At 41.8% G+C, this 18,386-nt stretch overlaps 1 protein-coding gene across 2 annotated transcripts; it reads right to left on the bottom strand.

Moving 5' to 3' along the window:
- Window positions 1-3,117: 3,117 nt before the first annotated feature.
- On the bottom strand, window positions 3,118-17,903 carry PRDX3 (peroxiredoxin 3). 2 transcript variants are annotated; one of them, XM_015406903.1, is made up of 7 exons: window positions 17,789-17,903; window positions 17,062-17,197; window positions 15,843-15,984; window positions 14,172-14,307; window positions 9,783-9,886; window positions 5,342-5,507; window positions 3,118-4,253 (listed from the first exon to the last, which is right to left on the bottom strand). In XM_015406903.1, exons 1-7 carry the CDS (start codon window positions 17,891-17,893, stop codon window positions 4,200-4,202), a joined length of 843 nt encoding a protein of 280 aa, XP_015262389.1. In that variant the 5' UTR covers window positions 17,894-17,903; the 3' UTR covers window positions 3,118-4,199. The 2 variants fall into 2 exon arrangements, with proteins under 2 accessions (XP_015262389.1, XP_015262390.1); XM_015406904.1 differs by lacking the exon at window positions 17,789-17,903 and adding an exon at window positions 17,283-17,462.
- Window positions 17,904-18,386: the final 483 nt, after the last annotated feature.

The raw sequence follows: 18,386 nt of genomic DNA, 5'->3' as shown, positions 1-18,386 counted from the left end.
GCATTACATAGAATTATACAAACAAAACTTTATACAAGTCAAAATAAACGATATCCCTATACTAAACAACATTTATGGGATTAGATTATTGTCCTTCATTCATAAACAATGCATTTTCAGGTGAGAGAAAACCATATTTTTATTACTCCTAACTACTATATTTGCCAGAAAGAAATACTGACGGACTCCTATCTCCTATATCTATAAAAGTTACATGGGACAAGAAAGGAAAATGCCACCAAGCTTCTCCCATTGTATCTCAATAATATTGGCTATGATGAAGAAAGCCTGGCCTTAATTCATTTATTTATTTGTTATATTTGGAAATAAGTGCCACAGAGTTCAATGAGACTTCCAAATAAGCATACATAGGATTGCAGCCCTGAAAGTCTCTCTCCTATGCAATCTTAAAGATAATAGAAGAGGTTATGTGATGCATTGGACAGACTTGTTAACTGCTTTGCAACAAAGGTTTTAGATGGTGTTTAGAGTTATTTTTTAAAACAATAGTCTATAGCTTTGGAAAGAACCAACAGTGTCTACTCCCGCTGTAATGTATTGGAAATCGCTTATATGAATCGCTTCATTCACTCCCCATGCAAAGCTTGAGCCGGATGAAGGCTCCACTGAACTGCATTGCCATTGGTCGCCCTCTAACAGTGACCAATCAGAAACTGTACAGACTACAGAGAGGGAAAGACTCTCATTGGTTTTTAACTACATAATCTTATTGGTTGTTATCTGTAAATAGGCGTGGCTATGTTAGCCCGGGAATGTTTAAAAGGAGCCTAGCTCCCAATGTTAAACTGTTTTGGTTATGAATGCGTTTGAGTGCTTGTTCGTTACTTCATTAAAGCTGAATCACTTTGCTGAAATCACTCTCGAGTCTTTGTTAGCAGCAATCTAACACCCGCCAAATATACCACACCATGCACTGAAGACAAAAATATTACCTGTTCTGAATTTCTTTTGCTTAAGACTCCAAGACTGCACCTCTTATTCCTAGCGGAGAATAAGTCTCCTTGGACTAGTGCAAGTTACCTTTTAAATATGTTTAAGGATTATACTACATGTCTGCAACAGTGTGCAATTTTACTTGTAAGACCAATTGAACCTGCAGTGAGACTCAAGGAGTGAACATGCTTAGGAATCTCATTTTTCTGATCTGATTCCTGTACCCGTAACAGCAACCAGCATGGTGTAGTGCTTAGTGCCAGACAAGGATATGGGAAACCAACCCTAGGCTCAAGTCCACACTTTGCCATGGAATCTTGCTGGGTGTCCTTGGCTCTCAGCCTAACCTACCTCACATGGTTTGTTGGAAGGATAAAACAGCAAAGAAGAGACCGATTTAAGCTCCTTTGGGCAGAAAGGCAGGGGTAAATGAATTAAATAAACCTAACAAAGAGAAATTAAGACAGCAAAGTTTTCCTCTTCACTTATTTCCATGTCAGAAAGAAAAAACTCCACTCATCTTATTTCTGTGCGGCAGTCAGCTACTAATGACATCAACATAAGACCAAAAAACAAAGGTGCCATTCCTGTATGTTCATCTCTATTATCTATTCAGAGTATTTATCTGAAAGACTTCCCTGCCATATCATTTTGTGAATCCCAAAGGCCAAAGAAAGAAATCATAGGAAGGCAGAGTGAACAAATGCCTATGGGCTGGAGATCTATCTACAAATGGAGCAAAGGGATTGATTAAGGAATGATTCTGCTATAGAAAGGGGAGGGGGCAGGTTTAGCAGTTGCTGTACTATGTCTATTTACTTGTCCATCATGTAATTTTTGCTGCCTATCCAGATATGACTATTCTTGCCACTGGTGTCTCCATAGTTATCAGTAACTCTTACTTCAGCAGAGAGCTCACCAGGATATAGAATCTCCAAACCATCCCCAGATTTGATCTGGTATGAAACCAAGTGGTCCCTTATTACCAGGCAATTACGGTCACTTTATCTACATTTTCACTGAGTGCAATGACGACATTGTGACAACAGGAATACATGCTAAGGAGTAGGTTGAAATGTGCATGCTGTTACAGTATATATGTGGTATTAGGAAACAGGGCAGGCTACAAGCAGTAGATACACAGCAGGCAATAAGCCCTACACAGAGGGTTTGGGAAGTAGACAGACTCCATTCAGTGTGAGTTAGCATTGTAATTGTGTGACTTTCACCTTGTCATGAACCAGTCACACTACATTGGATAACTATAGGGAGAACTGTGCGCTATGAGAGGTGCTGCTTTCAGTGCCTCCATCATTTGAAATTACACAGGTGACAACTAAGAATATGCCTTCTCTATCATGGCACCAGTATTGTGGGATTCGCTCCACAGGGAGATTAATGTGTCCCCCTCACTGTCTTCCACCAGCAGATGAAGAATTTTGCGTTTTGTCTGGCATTCCCTCAACGACCCTGACTCCTCTTTATGTGCATACGTATTTTGTTAAATTGCTTATATATGCATGCATTTTAATGTACTGACTGTTTACTGCCTTAGGAACCCTGGACTGGGTGGAAAAGCAGCATAAACATGATTTAAATTAAATCAATGCATGTGGGATGTCTGCCCTATGTGGAGCCACTGCTATAGCATACATTGCTGCTGAATGTATGTCGATTAGTTACATTGCCCTACCCACACATATTCAATCACGATTGCATGCAGAAACCAACCCAGACAAAATGCATGTGTGGACTTCATCAACCTGAGAGGAAGGTCCCCAGGCCCTGGCCAAACTATAGTCTGATGCAATCTATGGCCCCACAGGAATGTACAGAGCCATAGCACATTCATGACATTGCACAAACATAGCTTCTGCATAGCTTCTGCATAGCTATCATAACTGGCGTGACTACAGCATTTTTTAAAAGGTGATTATAAAAACCATTCCAGGCTGCATGTTAATACAAACAGTGACTCCAAACAATTCCACAGGAAATTGCCAGGACTGAGCATTGCACTGTCCCTTTGAGAGCTAGAAGGGTACTCTGAAGTGAAGCAGAAACTCTAAGGGTTAAGAAATCCACATTAATATAACCAGTGCAGCAAACATGCCCAGTGATTTCTAGATACAAGAAAAGAACTACAGTATATCCCAAGCAGGTTTTTTTAAGCCTCATTTATTCATAGTTGCATAGCTTAAGAGAGTTGTTCAAAATAATTTTGAAAATAAGCTCTTTTAAATGCACATATTCATCAATGAATCTTCTACATAATTACAAATACCCCATGGTACCACAGTTGAGAGTCCAAAGCATCGAAAGTCAACATCAATTGTAACAAAACTCACTGTTGAGTAGTACTAACAACTAAAATTTTAGTTCACATCATTATATATATTTTTAAAAGGTATTAATCCATTTTCCCCACACAAGCATTCCAGTACAATCAATACCTTACATACGATGGCTGACTGTAGATTTCACAAGACTTCATTGTTACTCTAATTCACAGAGCAGCACAGGTGGTTGGTTTTGCATAAAGGAAGTTGCAGAAGTGTCTTGGACTCTAATACACGCACGCACGCACATACATCATTTGTAGAGTATTTATTGATAGTTTGGATCTATAAACATACATCTGAACACAAGTACGCCTCACCCACATAGGGAAAAAGAAAAAAAAGAAAGGCTTGGATCTACATGGGTAGATGTAGCCTTGTACAGACAAACATGGGCCAGGCATCATGTAACATATTTCATACAGTGGAACGTGGGGGCGTACAAGTTGAGGGCATGTGTGAATTGACTAGTAATCCTTCAGCAGAATGGGAAGATGATAGACACAAGAGTTTATTTGTTAAAGCTTAACTTGGTTCCTCTTTTTAGAGTGCCTATGACAGATAATAAAGATAACCAAGAAAGAGAAATTTCTGCACACTTCTTGATGCATAATTCCAATGTGTTAATGTGTTCCAGACAGTATGATACATAAGCATCACTGTTCACCAGACAATTATTAAAAAGGAGCTTCTTCTCTTAGTACTGTTACATGTTAGAAATGACAAGGACTTAGTACTGTCACTTAAATGTACATGGGAGAGAGGAAAATCCTTTAAAATACAGACTTTTCTCCACTACAAGTAATAAGATAGGTTTTCATTTGCATTATAATCCTGGCTGCTCTCTTAAAAATCAGTTTCTGGTTTGAGCCCACAATATTCTACTAACTCTTCCCCTCTCTTGACTTATTGATGTACTTTTTCAAAATACGCTTTTGACGCTTCTGGGCTAGGCTTGATCTGCAAAGGAGAAAAGAAAAAAACCAAACAATTGGCAAATGACTTTCAGCAAAGATACGAACTAAATACCTTGAGGTTTTTAAAAAGTAGCTAAATGTAGCAACAGAAATTTTGCGTATCTGTCTGCCTTAATATTTTACATGATTAAAAATATTTTCAGATTAAAAAGTTATTTCGGTCAACATCCTGGGTCTAGCATGGATTGGGATTTGTTGCACCCTTTCAGATCAGCTTCTTGCGTCTCCAGATGCAGGAAAGACGGCTGACATGCAGCAAAACATTAGCAATGGTGTATTTGCAAGAACTCACTGTACTGTGGGCCCTAGATGCTCAGCTTTTCAAGTTAAATGAGAGCAAGGCATTGTGTTGATATGGATAGGGCAGCATACTGCTACTCCCATATTCTGTCCTAAAATATTCACACACACACGTGTATGCACAGTGCAGCTGCTCTTGCACAGCCTCTGCCAGTGTAACACAGTGAACTGCATTATTTTAATGGCACAGCAGGTCCCCTTCAACTCTTATTCAAGCTAGAGGAAACTTAGTTCCTTATGTCATGAATATGTCTAATTTCATTATCATTTGATTGAAATAAAAGCAGGTGGATGTCTCCAAGAGGTCCGTCTACATCTCATTTCACTTGAGGCAGTCCAAAGTATCTGATCTTATCATCAGATTCCTGAAATTTTATCACAATTTCTATACTTCAGGAAACCCAGGAAAAACAAAACCCTGTCTCTTATTGTGAGAATGGGATGCTTGCCACATTTCTACTGAGGAACACCATATCAGGGTTAGCAACACACCGTCGGGGAATCTGGAGTCCAGTTGGCTGGGCAGGAAATCACAATTTTCATACTTCATACTTCAGGAAATCACAATTTTCATACTTCATACTTCAGGAAATCACAATTTTCATACTTCATACTTCAGGAAATCACAATTTTCATACTTCATACTTCAGGAAATCACAATTTTCATACTTCATACTTCAGGAAATCCAAGAAAACCCTGTCTCTTATTGTGAGGATGGGATGCTTGCCACATTTGCACTGAGGAACACCATATCAGGGTTAGCAACACACCGTCGGGGAATCTGGAGTCCAGTTGGCTGGGCAGACTTCTCCATGTGTTTCTACATACTGGAACGCCTTCACCAACCGAAGCGTTTCTTCGACACTGCGACCAACTGGGAGGTCATTGATGCTTAAATGCTTGATAATTCCACTGGGATCAATGATGAAAAGGCCCCTTTAGAGAAATAAAATAGAATGCAGTCCCTTTTCAGTTTAAAATGCATCTTGGCCGCAAACAAGGTTATTCCCTCTATCAAAAAGGAGCAATGGTAGGGATTCCCAAACTTTTTGAGCCTATAGGCACCTTTTGAATTCTGACACAACATGGAGAGCACAGCCACAAAAGGGCTGCTGCAGCTTACCTTCAGTCACACGGTGAAGATCCTTGTGCTGTAGCACAGCCAATCAAATCTCTAATGGCCAATCAGAAGCCCTGCTGGGCAAAAGCCTTACCTGGCCCCACTCATTTTCTAAATACACTTAGCAGGCACCAGGAAAAGCCTTGGCAGGTGCCATGGGCACTGCGCTGGGGACCCCTGATCTGTGGAGTAATGGGACTTAGATGACATATAAATATAGGCGTATATTATTCCCTGTTTTTATACCATATGGTTACTTCTTAAGAGGTTGTTTTGATCACCAGCTGTAAAGCTACCTCAAAGACTTCAAGGGGACATGGATGCAATAAACATATCTGAGGAGCATCACAAATCAGCACCAGATGATGCTCTCTACTTTTTGGCAACATACAATACTGTAGGGGGAAGAGACCCCTTGCATAGATCTTTCTTGGGGGCAGTAAGAGGTGAGATGTGTGAAGGGGAGTTGGTTTGAGGGAGTGGTGATGTGGTGGACATTTCTTCAGGTTCGTGAGGGAGGCAGGCACCGAAATGGCTCCTAGAAAGGTCCTGTACTATCTCCCCATGAACATTCATAAACTTAATTGCCATGCTGGCTGTTATGAGAAATGTCTGTTCAGGACTCTTGAATCACTGATTTCTGTAACTGTCCTCAACTGTCTGCAATCTCTTTTAACTCTGTTTTTACCTCAGAACACTGAGATCCACAGCTGATCAATGGGGGGGGGAGAGAAGGCAGCAGCCTGCCAGGCACATGGAAAACAATTGGGGGAACACATTTTGCCCCTTTTTTACCCCCTTAGGGGCCGTGTTTCTCAAAAATCTCTTTGAACTGGGGGTTGCCACACCTTATTCTGGGTTTCTTGGAACAGGGGGTTGGCCGTGGTGTGCCTGCGGCTTTGTTTTTTTTGGGGGGGGGGGGGTTTGCAGAGCATACACTTTTTTTTTCTTTTTTTTTTACAAAAATGCTTCTCTTTTATGTTACATTTAAGAAGTGGGACATAACTGCATATTCAAAACAAAATCTGAGCAATCAGATATTAACCAACTTCATATGAACCAATTTTCTAGAACACACATTGTGAGAAGTTAAATAACCTAATACAGGAAACCACTTTTCTGCTAAGTTGGGGTATATTTCCATAGTGGGTGGGAATGTAGCTAAAGCCATTGGGGAGGCTGGGCCAGCAGCATTGTTAAGTACCCTGTCCCTTCTCCTATACCTGACAAACACCTGCCTGTCTGTTGTGGGGGGGGCAATGCTCCCTCTAAGCTGTGGAGTCTTGTGAGCAAAAATTCTACTTTGTGAGCTACTGGCATTAAAGTTGTGAGCAAGTGATTTGGCTACTGCATAAATTAGTTTGCTCTGGAGCCATCCTTCCTGAGCTAAGACAAAAATATGAGCTGGAGGCTAAAAAACTGTGAGATAACTCATGCTAACTCAGCTTAGAGGGAACACTACGGGGGGTTGTGTTTAAAGGCATTGGGGAGGCTGGGCCAGCAGCAGGGCTAAGGCAATCATGCTGAGAAAGCCTTCCCGATGGCTTTAAGGACTCCGTGTCACTTCTAACCCTTGACAGGTGGTTGTCAGGTGTAGGAGAGGTAGCGTGTTTGAAGGCATCTGGGAAACTGGGCCAGCATGATTGCTAAGGCACTGCTGCTGGGCCAGCCTCCCTGATGACTTTCAATGCTCTGCCCCTGCTCCTGACAGACAGGTGGAGGAGGGGTGGGTAGGAGTGTGTCTAAAGCCATTAGGGAGGCTGGCCCAGCAGCACTGCTAAGGTGTTTCTCCTCAGGCAGCCTTCATGATTGATTAAAGTACCCTGGCCATCTCCTACACATGACAGACACCTGCCTGTCTGGTGTTGGGGCATTGTGGAAGCTGGGCCAGCAGTAGCACTAGGGAAATCCTGCTGATTAAGCCTCCCTGACAGTTGTAAGCATCCCACGCCCTCTCCTACACCTGACAGGCAGCTGCCTGTCCAGTGTAGGAGGGGAAGAGGTCTTGCAAGCCATTGTGGAGGCTGGGCCGGCAGGATCGCTAAGGCGTTACTGCTGGGGCTTGCTCCTTGATGGCTTTAAGCACCCTGCACCCACTGCTGTTCCTGACAGACAGCCACCTATCAGATGTAGGAGGTGGGGGAGAGCATGTCTGAAGCCATCAGGAAGGCTGGGCCAGCAGCACTGCAACACCTCACAGGTGGCTGGCCATTTCTGATTTCCTCAACTACCAGTAGCTCTCTGCAGTCTCTTGTAACTGGTTTTTTTTAACCTCAGAACACTGAGCTCTGCAGCTAACCAATCAAAGAGTGGGGGCTGCAAGGAGGCAGCATGAAGCAATGGGGGGAGCACATTTACCCATTTTGACCTCCTTAGGGGTCGAATTTCCAAAAATCCCTTCTTAGTGAGCATCTACATCAGGGGTGTCAAACTCATCTGTTATGAGGGCCAGATCTGACATAAATGAGACCTTGTCGGGCTGGGCCATGTGTGTCATAAAATGTAATGCCAGGTAGCGGAGATATAAACTTTTAAAAGGACACAAACACAAAGGGTTGTGGGGTTTTTACTTAAAATAAAAACATGCTTAAAACATTACCTCTGTAAGCTGCCAACCTACTTTTGATTTATTGCCATTCACCACAGAAATCTCATGCTCAGAGTTCTGAGCCTAGGACCCAGGTTAAAACATGAAATGGCTGAGTGATTAAGACAGTCTGGCGAAGCATGGCCAGTTCCACTGCAGGCCTGATGGATGCCCTCTGGGGGCCTGATCCGCCCCCCAGGCCGCATGTTTGACACCCCTGATCTACCTCATGGTAGAAGTGCTCTCCCCAAATTTCATGTTGATTTTACGGTGAGGGGAATTTCTTCTATATAGATAGACGACAATGAACAGTTTTCAGTGCAGTCCTACCCTTGCACCAGTTCAGCAAAGTTAATCATAATAGCAACATTTTTTAAAGGGAAGTTCTTAAAGCTGAAACAGATGCTCAGCAGACTCACATGGTCTATCGTCTCACTCCCATCAGGAGTTTTAAGGTCACATGCTTCATTAGCGTCTGCCAACAGTGTGCTTCAACTTGTAGCGGTACCCGATTACTTCACCAGTTTTTTCTTGCGGATTTTGCATGTCAACTCAGAGTTCGCACAGTGCCAGCGAACTCTGTTTGCTTAAAGCTACTTTAATCTTTGACAGTTAATTGAAACAATTTCAGAAAAGTTAGATTAGCTGCTTTTGAAGAGGTTAAAAGTTAAAATAGGTGTTCTTATCTTGGTTTATTAGATGTAACTTCGATGCACCTGCTGATTGATTCATGTATACTTGTGCTGATTATCTCATATTTAGTTAAGAACCAATCATATATCTAGATAATAATCACATGACAGAAGAGATTTAGAGGAAGATTGATATTTTTCTATAAATATGCACTATCGTGATAAGCAAATCAGATTTCTGGGGACAGACGTCTCAGAAGAAGACTTGGTGAGATTTCTGGGTGTGTGTGACTTGGGTTTGCTGATAATCCCTAATACAAAAAAATCTGAAACCTGGTTTGCTTTTAAAAATATTACTATACTATGGTTAAGCAATTTTAAGAACTTTGACCATTTTAGCACTTATTTTTATAGTAACTGTAGCATTAATTTCCACATGCTTGTGCTTCTTAATGTCTTGCATTAATAAAGAGAACTATTTTTTTCAATAAAAGATCAAGTCTCTGAAGGGTTTAGGTCTGGTTTGCTAGTTATTGTTCAAAGAAGAGAACGCACATCTTCCTTGCTTTTATTACCAGATTTAAAGGTTGATAAACAGCCTTTAATAGATAAATCCTGGAGAACTCTGCTACTAAATGGTTTGAGTAGGCGAAGGCCTTTTAAAAATTGTTTAGTCCAGATTCTCTAATTGGATGTGGGAGTAAAAGCCTCTCATTACAACTCTTACCTAATGCAGACCTTAAAACAGGCAAGTAGTATAACCATTCCAGTGAAATTTCAAACTTTGAGCAGATTTAAAATAGGTATACAGGCTACAAACACCAGGAACATTTAGTACCATCCCATGGAAATGATAAAGAGTAAGCTCTCACCTCAATGCAATACCAGATGCTTCCAAGAGTACACCATAATCTCGAGAAATTTGCTTTGTTAAATCTGATAAAAGAGAAATATTCATATGGCCCAATCCACCATTCTAATGAAAAAACAGGGGAGGGGTGAGACAGAGACAAAGACTGAGTAAATCCTGATTTGTTTATTTAAAGAGTCTTTAAAGAATCAGCTTAATTAAGACACACTTCCTGAATCTAAATCTAATTCCCTCCTACAGAACTACAAAAAGGAAAGACTAAATTAGTCAAATATGTGAAAAGTCATGAAAAAAAATTGTGTGTGCATGTGTGGGGAGAAGAACAGAAGATAGATTCAGGAATGTCAGTGTGAGAGACTAACAGGGCCATCAAAGGCAGAGTTACACACACACACACACACACACACACACACACACACACACACACACATATATATATAAAACTCTCCTCAGTATGGCAGCAAACATTTGGTAAGGGATCACCCTTTTATAAACCACATTCACTCAATCAAGATTTGACAGTTTATATAAAGCATTGAAAAAGAGTTTACTACATACAAGCCAACAACATCCAGCAAATCTTTATTAGTCAGTTCCCACTGCATAAAGTTTAAGTGCTCCCAACAAGTTTAAAATGGTCACTTAACCAAATTAAATGTTTCATGATCCCATGAAGTGCATGCTTTGTTAACTACAAAAGGAATCTTTTATATTGTCTGATACTTAAATTTATACAGATTATCCATAAATTCCCTCCCAATAAACAGGGACCAGCTGGATTTGAAATCCTGTTCAAAACCAAACTATGTGCAATTATTTTATCATAACATTCTACCATAAAATAAGTGAACAGAATTAAAATGAAATTCAGGGCACTTTGCAGCTGGATTTTACTGCATGAAATGGCAAGATCCACTTGCAAATCATCACTGAAGTGAACTCAAAGTGGACTGAAAGTGCATCATTTAGCATGTGTGAAAGCAGCGTTAAGTCAGCAACACCAACAGAATGGGTAAGGTTTCAACCATATGCTTTTGAATTTCAAGACTGAAATGTTGCTACTAGCTATACATGTATAAATGTGTCAGCCTGCTTTCCCATTGCAGCGGTGCACACTTAGTTATTAGTAGAGGCTGCTGCATCTATTGAATTTCACAACATCCCACAGCCAGGAAGACAAACTACTTATCCTTGAAACAAGGCTGTCAAGTTTCATAAACTCTCGGGGACTATTCAGGGTCTGTTTCTGAGTGACCTTGGGTAATCACATTATTCATTTTTGCAAGCCAGCTTTCACAGATGCATAAATTTATCCACATTGGCTTCAAGGATGTTAGATACACATAAGTGCCATAAAACTATTTACAGCTGCACACATCCATCAAATCTGATCCATTCCTGGTTTACCAAAGCAGTAAGCATTCAGCACTGCTTCAACACAGTTTAGAACCTGAAACTGGATCCATAACCTGAAAATTTCCAGGTAATGTTGCTAGTGTGCAAAGCAATTCTTCCTAAGCCTGAATAACAGGATTTATTACAGAGCAAATATTCCCTAGAGCCATAGGAGATTAAAAAAACCAGCACTGCCCACCTAGTTCAAGCCTTCCATATTCTTCTAGAGGAAAGAGGAGAAAGGACAATTGTAAGAGTAGTACTGCCATTATAAGACAGCTACACATTTTCTTCTTCATCAGGCCTAAAAAAATTGCATAAGGACTCTGAAATTACTAGAATAATTAGCCTGTATAGTCAAATGGCTTGTCTATTTCCAACTACTCAAATTCTTGCTAGTGCTTAGTAGCAAAACAGCCACTTGTGACTGAAGGCTCAGGCAAAACCCAATTATTTTATAGGCTCTGGATAATACTGAAGACCCTAAAATGTTATCAGTATTTGACCACATATAAACAACTGCGTATGGACTTTTTAGGTATTAGGAAACCCTCTATAGAAACTTATGTGTAGATCTACCACCAGTGCTGCTACATTATGTCTCTATGTATACTTTTTTCCTTTTTAAAAAATTATTCTATTTAGTTGCTGGATTTTGAGGGGCCTTTTCTCCTTATTCTTTTTTCTGTTATTTTTGAAAGAAAGCAGAAGAGATTGGATTTATACCCCGCCCTTCACTACCCAAAGGAGTCTCAGAGTGGTTTCCAATCCCTTTCCCTTCCCTTCCCCCCAACAGACACCCTGTGAGGTAGGTGGGGCTGAGAGAGCTCTTTCGAGAACTGTCCTTGAGAGAACAGCTCTGAAAGAACCTACTGACCCAAGGTCACACCAGCAGCTGCATAAATAAAAAAGGCACTGGATTATCCTGCAGACATTTTTATCTAGGTTTCCACCCTACTCAAGAACTGCATCGGGATTCACATTAGTGTCTCCCCTTGGTTTTTGGTTTAAATCAACTGCATTTCTTTTGAACCTGTATAATTCAGAAACTTGGGTACTAACTTACAAATCTACACAGCTGTAACATAAGGTTACTTTGAATTCAAGAATTCATGCTTATTATACTATGAAATTTCAGGGGGCTGCATTCTGCAGTCATACCAAATAGGAATTGCAAACCTCATCTGTCTGACAATGTTCAGTTCTAACTACATATGGAGACCCTAAAATTGTCTAAACATAAATAAGCTTAACGTTAATAAGCTTAACGTGTCACAGTTTTTTGACACGTGTCTTCTGTGCAAGAAAACCTTTCTCAATTCTACCTAAACTTAAGTCGTTGAGAGACTTACCAAAAAACCTACATTAATATGTTTAGTGCATTTGATTTGTGTTACAACAACACAGTTTGCCTTGCATCACACTTTTATTAGAGTGGAAAGCAATACTGGTAACCAAATATCGTTTATCTGAAAAGTCAAAGGGCCACCCAAACCAGTCAGATTCGAACATTAGGACCCTGCTCCAAACAGCTCTGGGAGCATGAGCAACTGCACCACCTCATACAGATGTTTAGCACTAATGCCTTTGACAGTGATTACCTATTGATGAACAGAGGTGGGAAAAGGATTTTTCTCAACTGTAACATCTGATCAGCTCTGCTCTAAGGACTGATACAGTGAAGAGGACAGCTCCACACAATCCAGGTCCAGAAACAAAGTTTAAGGCCTCTGTAGTGCTCTTTTGTTTTTTGTTTTGTTTGTTTTTTGTTTTTGTAGTGCTCTTTTGTTTTTTTGTTTTTTGTTTTTGTTTTGGAGCTGTGGTGGCTCAAGTGGTTAAGATGCTGAATTGCCAGCTGGAAGGTCGGTAGTTCAGCAGTTCAAGACCCAAGTGCCACATGACGGAGTGAGCTCCCGTCTCTGGTTCCAGCTCCTGCCAACCTAGCAGTTTGAAAGCAAGAAATTGCAAGTAGATAAATAGGTACCGCTTCGGTGGGAAAGGTAACAGTGTTCCGTGCACCTTGGTGTTTAGTCATGCCGGCCACATGACCATGGAAACGTCTTTGGACAGCGCTGGCTCTTCGGCTTGGAAACGGAGATGAGCACCGCAGCCCTAGAGTCGGATTCGACTGGCTTTCGAGCAAGGGAAACCTTTACCTTTACCTAGTGCTCTTTTGCCTATGAAGCCTAATACAGAAGGGGAACTGAGCACAGAAGGCAATTCTTCATGTGGACTACCTTTACTAGACTGAAGTAACTAATTGTATACAATCCACCACCTAGATGTCGAGACTGCTAGTTCAGCTAGACAGGAGATTTCTATTTACAACTGATCCTTACTGTGTTTCCATTCCCTCATGTGACTCCTATACCTGCTGTCTTGGACAGCAAGTTACCACCTTTCCCCATAGAAAGTTAACAGTACAATACCAGGAACATGAGCAACTGTTCATGTTTTGAAAAAACACATGCTGTCGCTTGACTCAGTTTCTCGCTACAAGATCTTGTTTGAAACGCAGAAGGTAGACAAGGATGTTTTAGATATTCATCATGCTCTCTGATTTTAATGTTGTATATGCCATTAAAGGTCTATTTGATTGATATTCATCATGCCAGCATCAAATACACCCAATCTTGTTTGAAACGCAGAAGGTAGACAAGAATGTTTTGGATAGTCATCATGCCAGCATCAAATAGACCCTAACTCACCAGTTACCACTCAACCAACAGGCAAACATATTGCTCAATTGCACAAGTACAGTCAGAGACTAAGCAGGAGTTGCTCTTTATTGTACTTTTCAATAGCACTCCCATATGGCAGCAACCTGGCTGTTACTTTAAAACCCTAGCATGACAATCATGCTGAGAAAGTCAGAAGAACATTAGAGAGAGAGAGAAAGAGTGGTTCTGTACCTTCCCAAACTGTGGAAGAGATCATACTATATTAGACCCCCTCCCTTTTCAGTGACAGCACAGCAAAAGAGTTCAAATTATACCTTTCGTGGTGTATTTATCCAGGCAAGATGACTAAAGTGAGAATCCACTGATACAGCAACAACCTCACAATTCACATCATGGAATTCATTAGCTTTGTCGCTGAAAGCGATAATCTCTGTTGGACAAACGAAGGTGCTAATGGAAAGACAACCAGAATGTAAGAGGGAACCAATCAGTCCTGATTAAATAATGCAGAGTTTTGTACTGCAAATTAACATGGCAAAAGAGAAAGAAAGAAATCTTTGCTTATCTTCAATAGAGAGCATTCAAAAACAAAAAGTTTCGAAACCCTTCAGATTACACATTTAGTACAAAGTTCAGAAGAAAAATGCAACATTGCCAAGAAAACATGTTTTACCATTCACAGTGGAGAAAAACTGCTAGACCAATGAAGAATACCTCTCTAGGTCTATGCAGAAGGTGCTCTAGATATATATACTACTGAAACTTGTTATAATATACAGATCTTCTAAATCTTGGTATTAAGAGGTCTCAAATGGTCTGAAATAAGCAGAAGCCTGCTGAGATCCACCCATCAACTCACCTTTTCCAATTCCCCAAAAAACAGATTCCTTTTTTCCTAAGCACAGATCACAACAGAACATCAAAGAGCTGACAGAGGGTGGTTTCTCAAGAAAATGATCTTAAGGGTGGAAATGTGTTGGGATCTGATAGACCTACTGCCCCGTATCCCACCATACAAGAACTTTATACAGTGTGACCACATGGCAGCTGGAGGAACTACATGGCAGGATACATACCACAGACTCAAACATTGTGGATTTGCAATACACATACATACAGAAACAGTGAATCCTGACAGCACTAAACTGAAATGAAGGCACTTGGGTGTCAATCATACCTCCAGCGCATTTCTAACACTGCAGTCCTAAGCAGAGCTCCATCCTTTTATTCTACTGAAGTAGCAGTATAATGCTGCTCACAATGGCGCTGCAAGTTAGTGACAGCACACTCTCCCGCTTTGGTAAGTTAGGCAACGAAACCCAGTAATATCGAGTCCTTAAAGAATTGTTACCACCACAATGTAGACTACTACTGCCAAAGGTGAATGGGTGTCAGCATAATCAAGACATTGCCTGTGGTGGAAGGCAAGAATTGGTAGTAATCCATGATTACATTTTTGGAAACGCTTACCACCAGTTTTGTAAAAATATGCACCCTGTTGTAGGTCATGATCACTGTTTTCACAGTGCACTTTGTTGTTTCATTGTACTTCTTTTGAATTAGAAATCATTCAGATTTTAAGAGAATACATTAGCTAGAATTACTGGCCCTGCATAGGAGTATCAGTTTCCTCTGACTCTGAAGTGCTTTCGAGGAAAGCAGGAAAGTCCGAACAGAGACATGTGGTTCTCCCTATAACTTGAAATGGCTTGCTAACAATACTCTTATTTCAACATACATCAGTGAGATCTCTTTTCATTTTTTCCAGAAGCCAAACTTCCATGCACCTTGTCCAAATGAGGCTTTAATGCAAGAACACCACCACTTTCAGCTTAGTTCTTATCTGTTACACTCTACACAGAGCAATACACAAAGGCGGGCAGAATGAAAGTAGAGAAAAGTTAAGTTTTCTGTAGATTAAGGGCCCCCGAGTTATGATAACTGCAGGCCACATCTGTTTTAAAGAGATAAATGTAATTACTTACAAATCCAACGGGTAGAAGAACAGGACCAAATACTTCCCTTTAAAGTCATCTAAACTCAGTTCTTTGAACTCTCCATTAACCACAGCTGTGCCTTTAAAATAGGGAGCATGCTGGGTAACAGCAGGAACAAACTTTGAAGAACCTGTGAAAAGGTAAATACAGTAGGGGATACTGGTATTGTAGTTCCTTAAGAAATTATACATGAAACGCCCTGACCTAGATAGTCCAAGGCAAGCCCAATCTCATCAGATCTGAAAAGCTAAGCAGGGCCGACCCTGGCAAGTACTTGGAAGCGCGACCTCCAATGAATACCAGGGCTGGGATGCAGAGGCAGGTAATATCAAGCCACCTCTCGGAAATAAGAGAGCCCCACTAGGGTCACCAGAAGTCACCATGACTTCCAGGCTCACAAGCACATACATACACACACACACACACCCAAAAAAAACCACTTTCCTCCCCAAAAGAAATTGTTCATAAAACATAACAGCCTTTTCTGCCCCAAGACAAAAGCAATACACATAACATGCAACTAGCAGCCTTAACACAGAAGGACACACAGAGCAGCTACATACACCTGTTACCTTAGGGCACAAACATGTGAGTGGCTGGGATGCATGACTCACTGGGTGGGTCACGCTTCTGACTCCACTGTACACTTGTTCCATTCAAAAAACACAGTCTGGGAAGTTACTTGACAGACAGAGACAGCATTTTAAATAAACACTTGGGGGGGGGGGATACAGACGTTTTTGGCAGGGCGAGATCCCAACAGGAGTTCCGGCTGTGCCTATGTTTTGACATTGGTAGAATGGGTAGCCACATTTCTGTCCTCCTCACCCCTTCCCATGACAGAACCATTTGGGCAATCTAGACACACACACACTTGCCCACTCTACATATTTATGGATTTATTATAACATTTATACCCTGCCTTTCAAGGCAGCTTACAAGAATCCCCAACTAAAACCAAAGAGAAAATAATAAGCCCCAAATCCTTTCTCCTACATATTTTAGGTTGCTTTCATGCAGAGTTTGGATTTTCTTTTTAAAACAGAGTGCACATGCCCCTTCTTTTTAATGGGTACGTCTCCTCTCTGTAGTGCAGGCCAGAAAAGAAAGAAGCTGGAGAGAGGGAGGGAGAGACCATTTCTTTTGGGAAGGGAGACAAAAGCAAACAGGAGTAGGCGCGTACAAACTCAGGGATAGGCGCACTCACTAGTACTGAAATGGAGCCGAGGGGAAATTGGCGTTGCCTGGGCTTCACACTTTCTCCAGACAGCTGGTGCAACTACTCGAAGGGGCCTTCCGGCAGCCGAGCAGGCCCTCCAGGGAAAGGCAATGGGCCGGCCGAGCTATAGGAAAGAAAAAGACAGAAAACCGATGGGGAGAGGGAAAACAGGTAAACCGCGCGTTGCAGCCCTCCCTAGCCAAACTAACCGACGGCGGCTGGGGTGAAAGCTCCGCGCAGAAGTCCATAGCCTGCAAGCTACGCGAGGCTGCCCCATATGCATCCAGCAAACCGTTAAAGAGGTCCCCGGCCCGGGAAATCCCCAAAAGCGCTATGATCAGCTTAATCGTCCTCCGTAAAGAAAGGCGCAGAGCAGCTTTGCAAGAGAGACAGGCCCTGGCGATAGAAGAAGGAAGGGACAGGACGCAATGAAGCTGGACTTGACTCCCTTTGCCTGGGAAAGTGCATACTTCCCGCCCCCCGAGGAAAGCGCTATCCGTCCCTAGGCTCCCAGATGGGACAGGCTGCCGAAACGGATCCTGCCTCTATGCTTTCTATAAACAGTATCCAAAGTCCTTGGGGGGAACTTGGAGGTTCAACTGAGCCTGCAGCCTCTGCTCAGTAACAAGAACGACCAGAGATCGCTTTATCTCGGTCTACGCATTGCGAGACCACGAGAGCTGAGCTGCAGATGGCAAGCCGCGCCCGAACTTACCGCAGGTTTCAGTAACCTTCCCAGGGCAGGAGCAGCAGCCGCCATCTTCAGCTCCAGAGACCGCCGGTGGAAAGGAAGTAAAACCTCCGCCGGAGCCTGGCACATGGAGAGGGCGGGCCGCGAAAGTCTATCGCTCTGGGCTGCACGTTTTTGAGCGACAGAATCGTCGCAAAGCGACACGCCCCCGGGTGGAGGTTTCTCCCGTACATAAAAGGCCCAGTGACTGATTGCAGTGTATATTTCTGGGACTGAGACCTGGTTTTATATAACTTTCTTGTTTACTTTTACTTTTTCTTTCTTTTTCATTTTTTGCCAAATTGCAGAGACACAGCCGCAATAAAGAGTCTGTTATGTATTCTTCTAGTACATTAACTTAAGCAGCCTAAAAGACAAAACACATAGATCGTTTCAGCTTAACTCCATGAGGATGAAGTTGGTTCTTTATTCCCGGTTCCTTATTCATTCCTTATTCAAGTCTTATTCATGAATTCATCCTGAAAAGTACTGGGTTCGCGGCATGGAAGACTCCCGACGACGGGATGTACTAAAAGGAAGGACAGGATTGCCCATTGGAAACAATGGGAGACGCTAGAAGACC

This window comes from Gekko japonicus, unplaced genomic scaffold (assembly GCF_001447785.1).
Source record: "Gekko japonicus isolate JY-2015 unplaced genomic scaffold, Gekko_japonicus_V1.1 scaffold1224, whole genome shotgun sequence".
NCBI lineage: Eukaryota > Metazoa > Chordata > Lepidosauria > Squamata > Gekkonidae > Gekko > Gekko japonicus.
The sequence above is the reverse complement of the archived record's forward strand: the minus strand, read 5'-3'. Positions and strand labels throughout refer to the sequence as shown.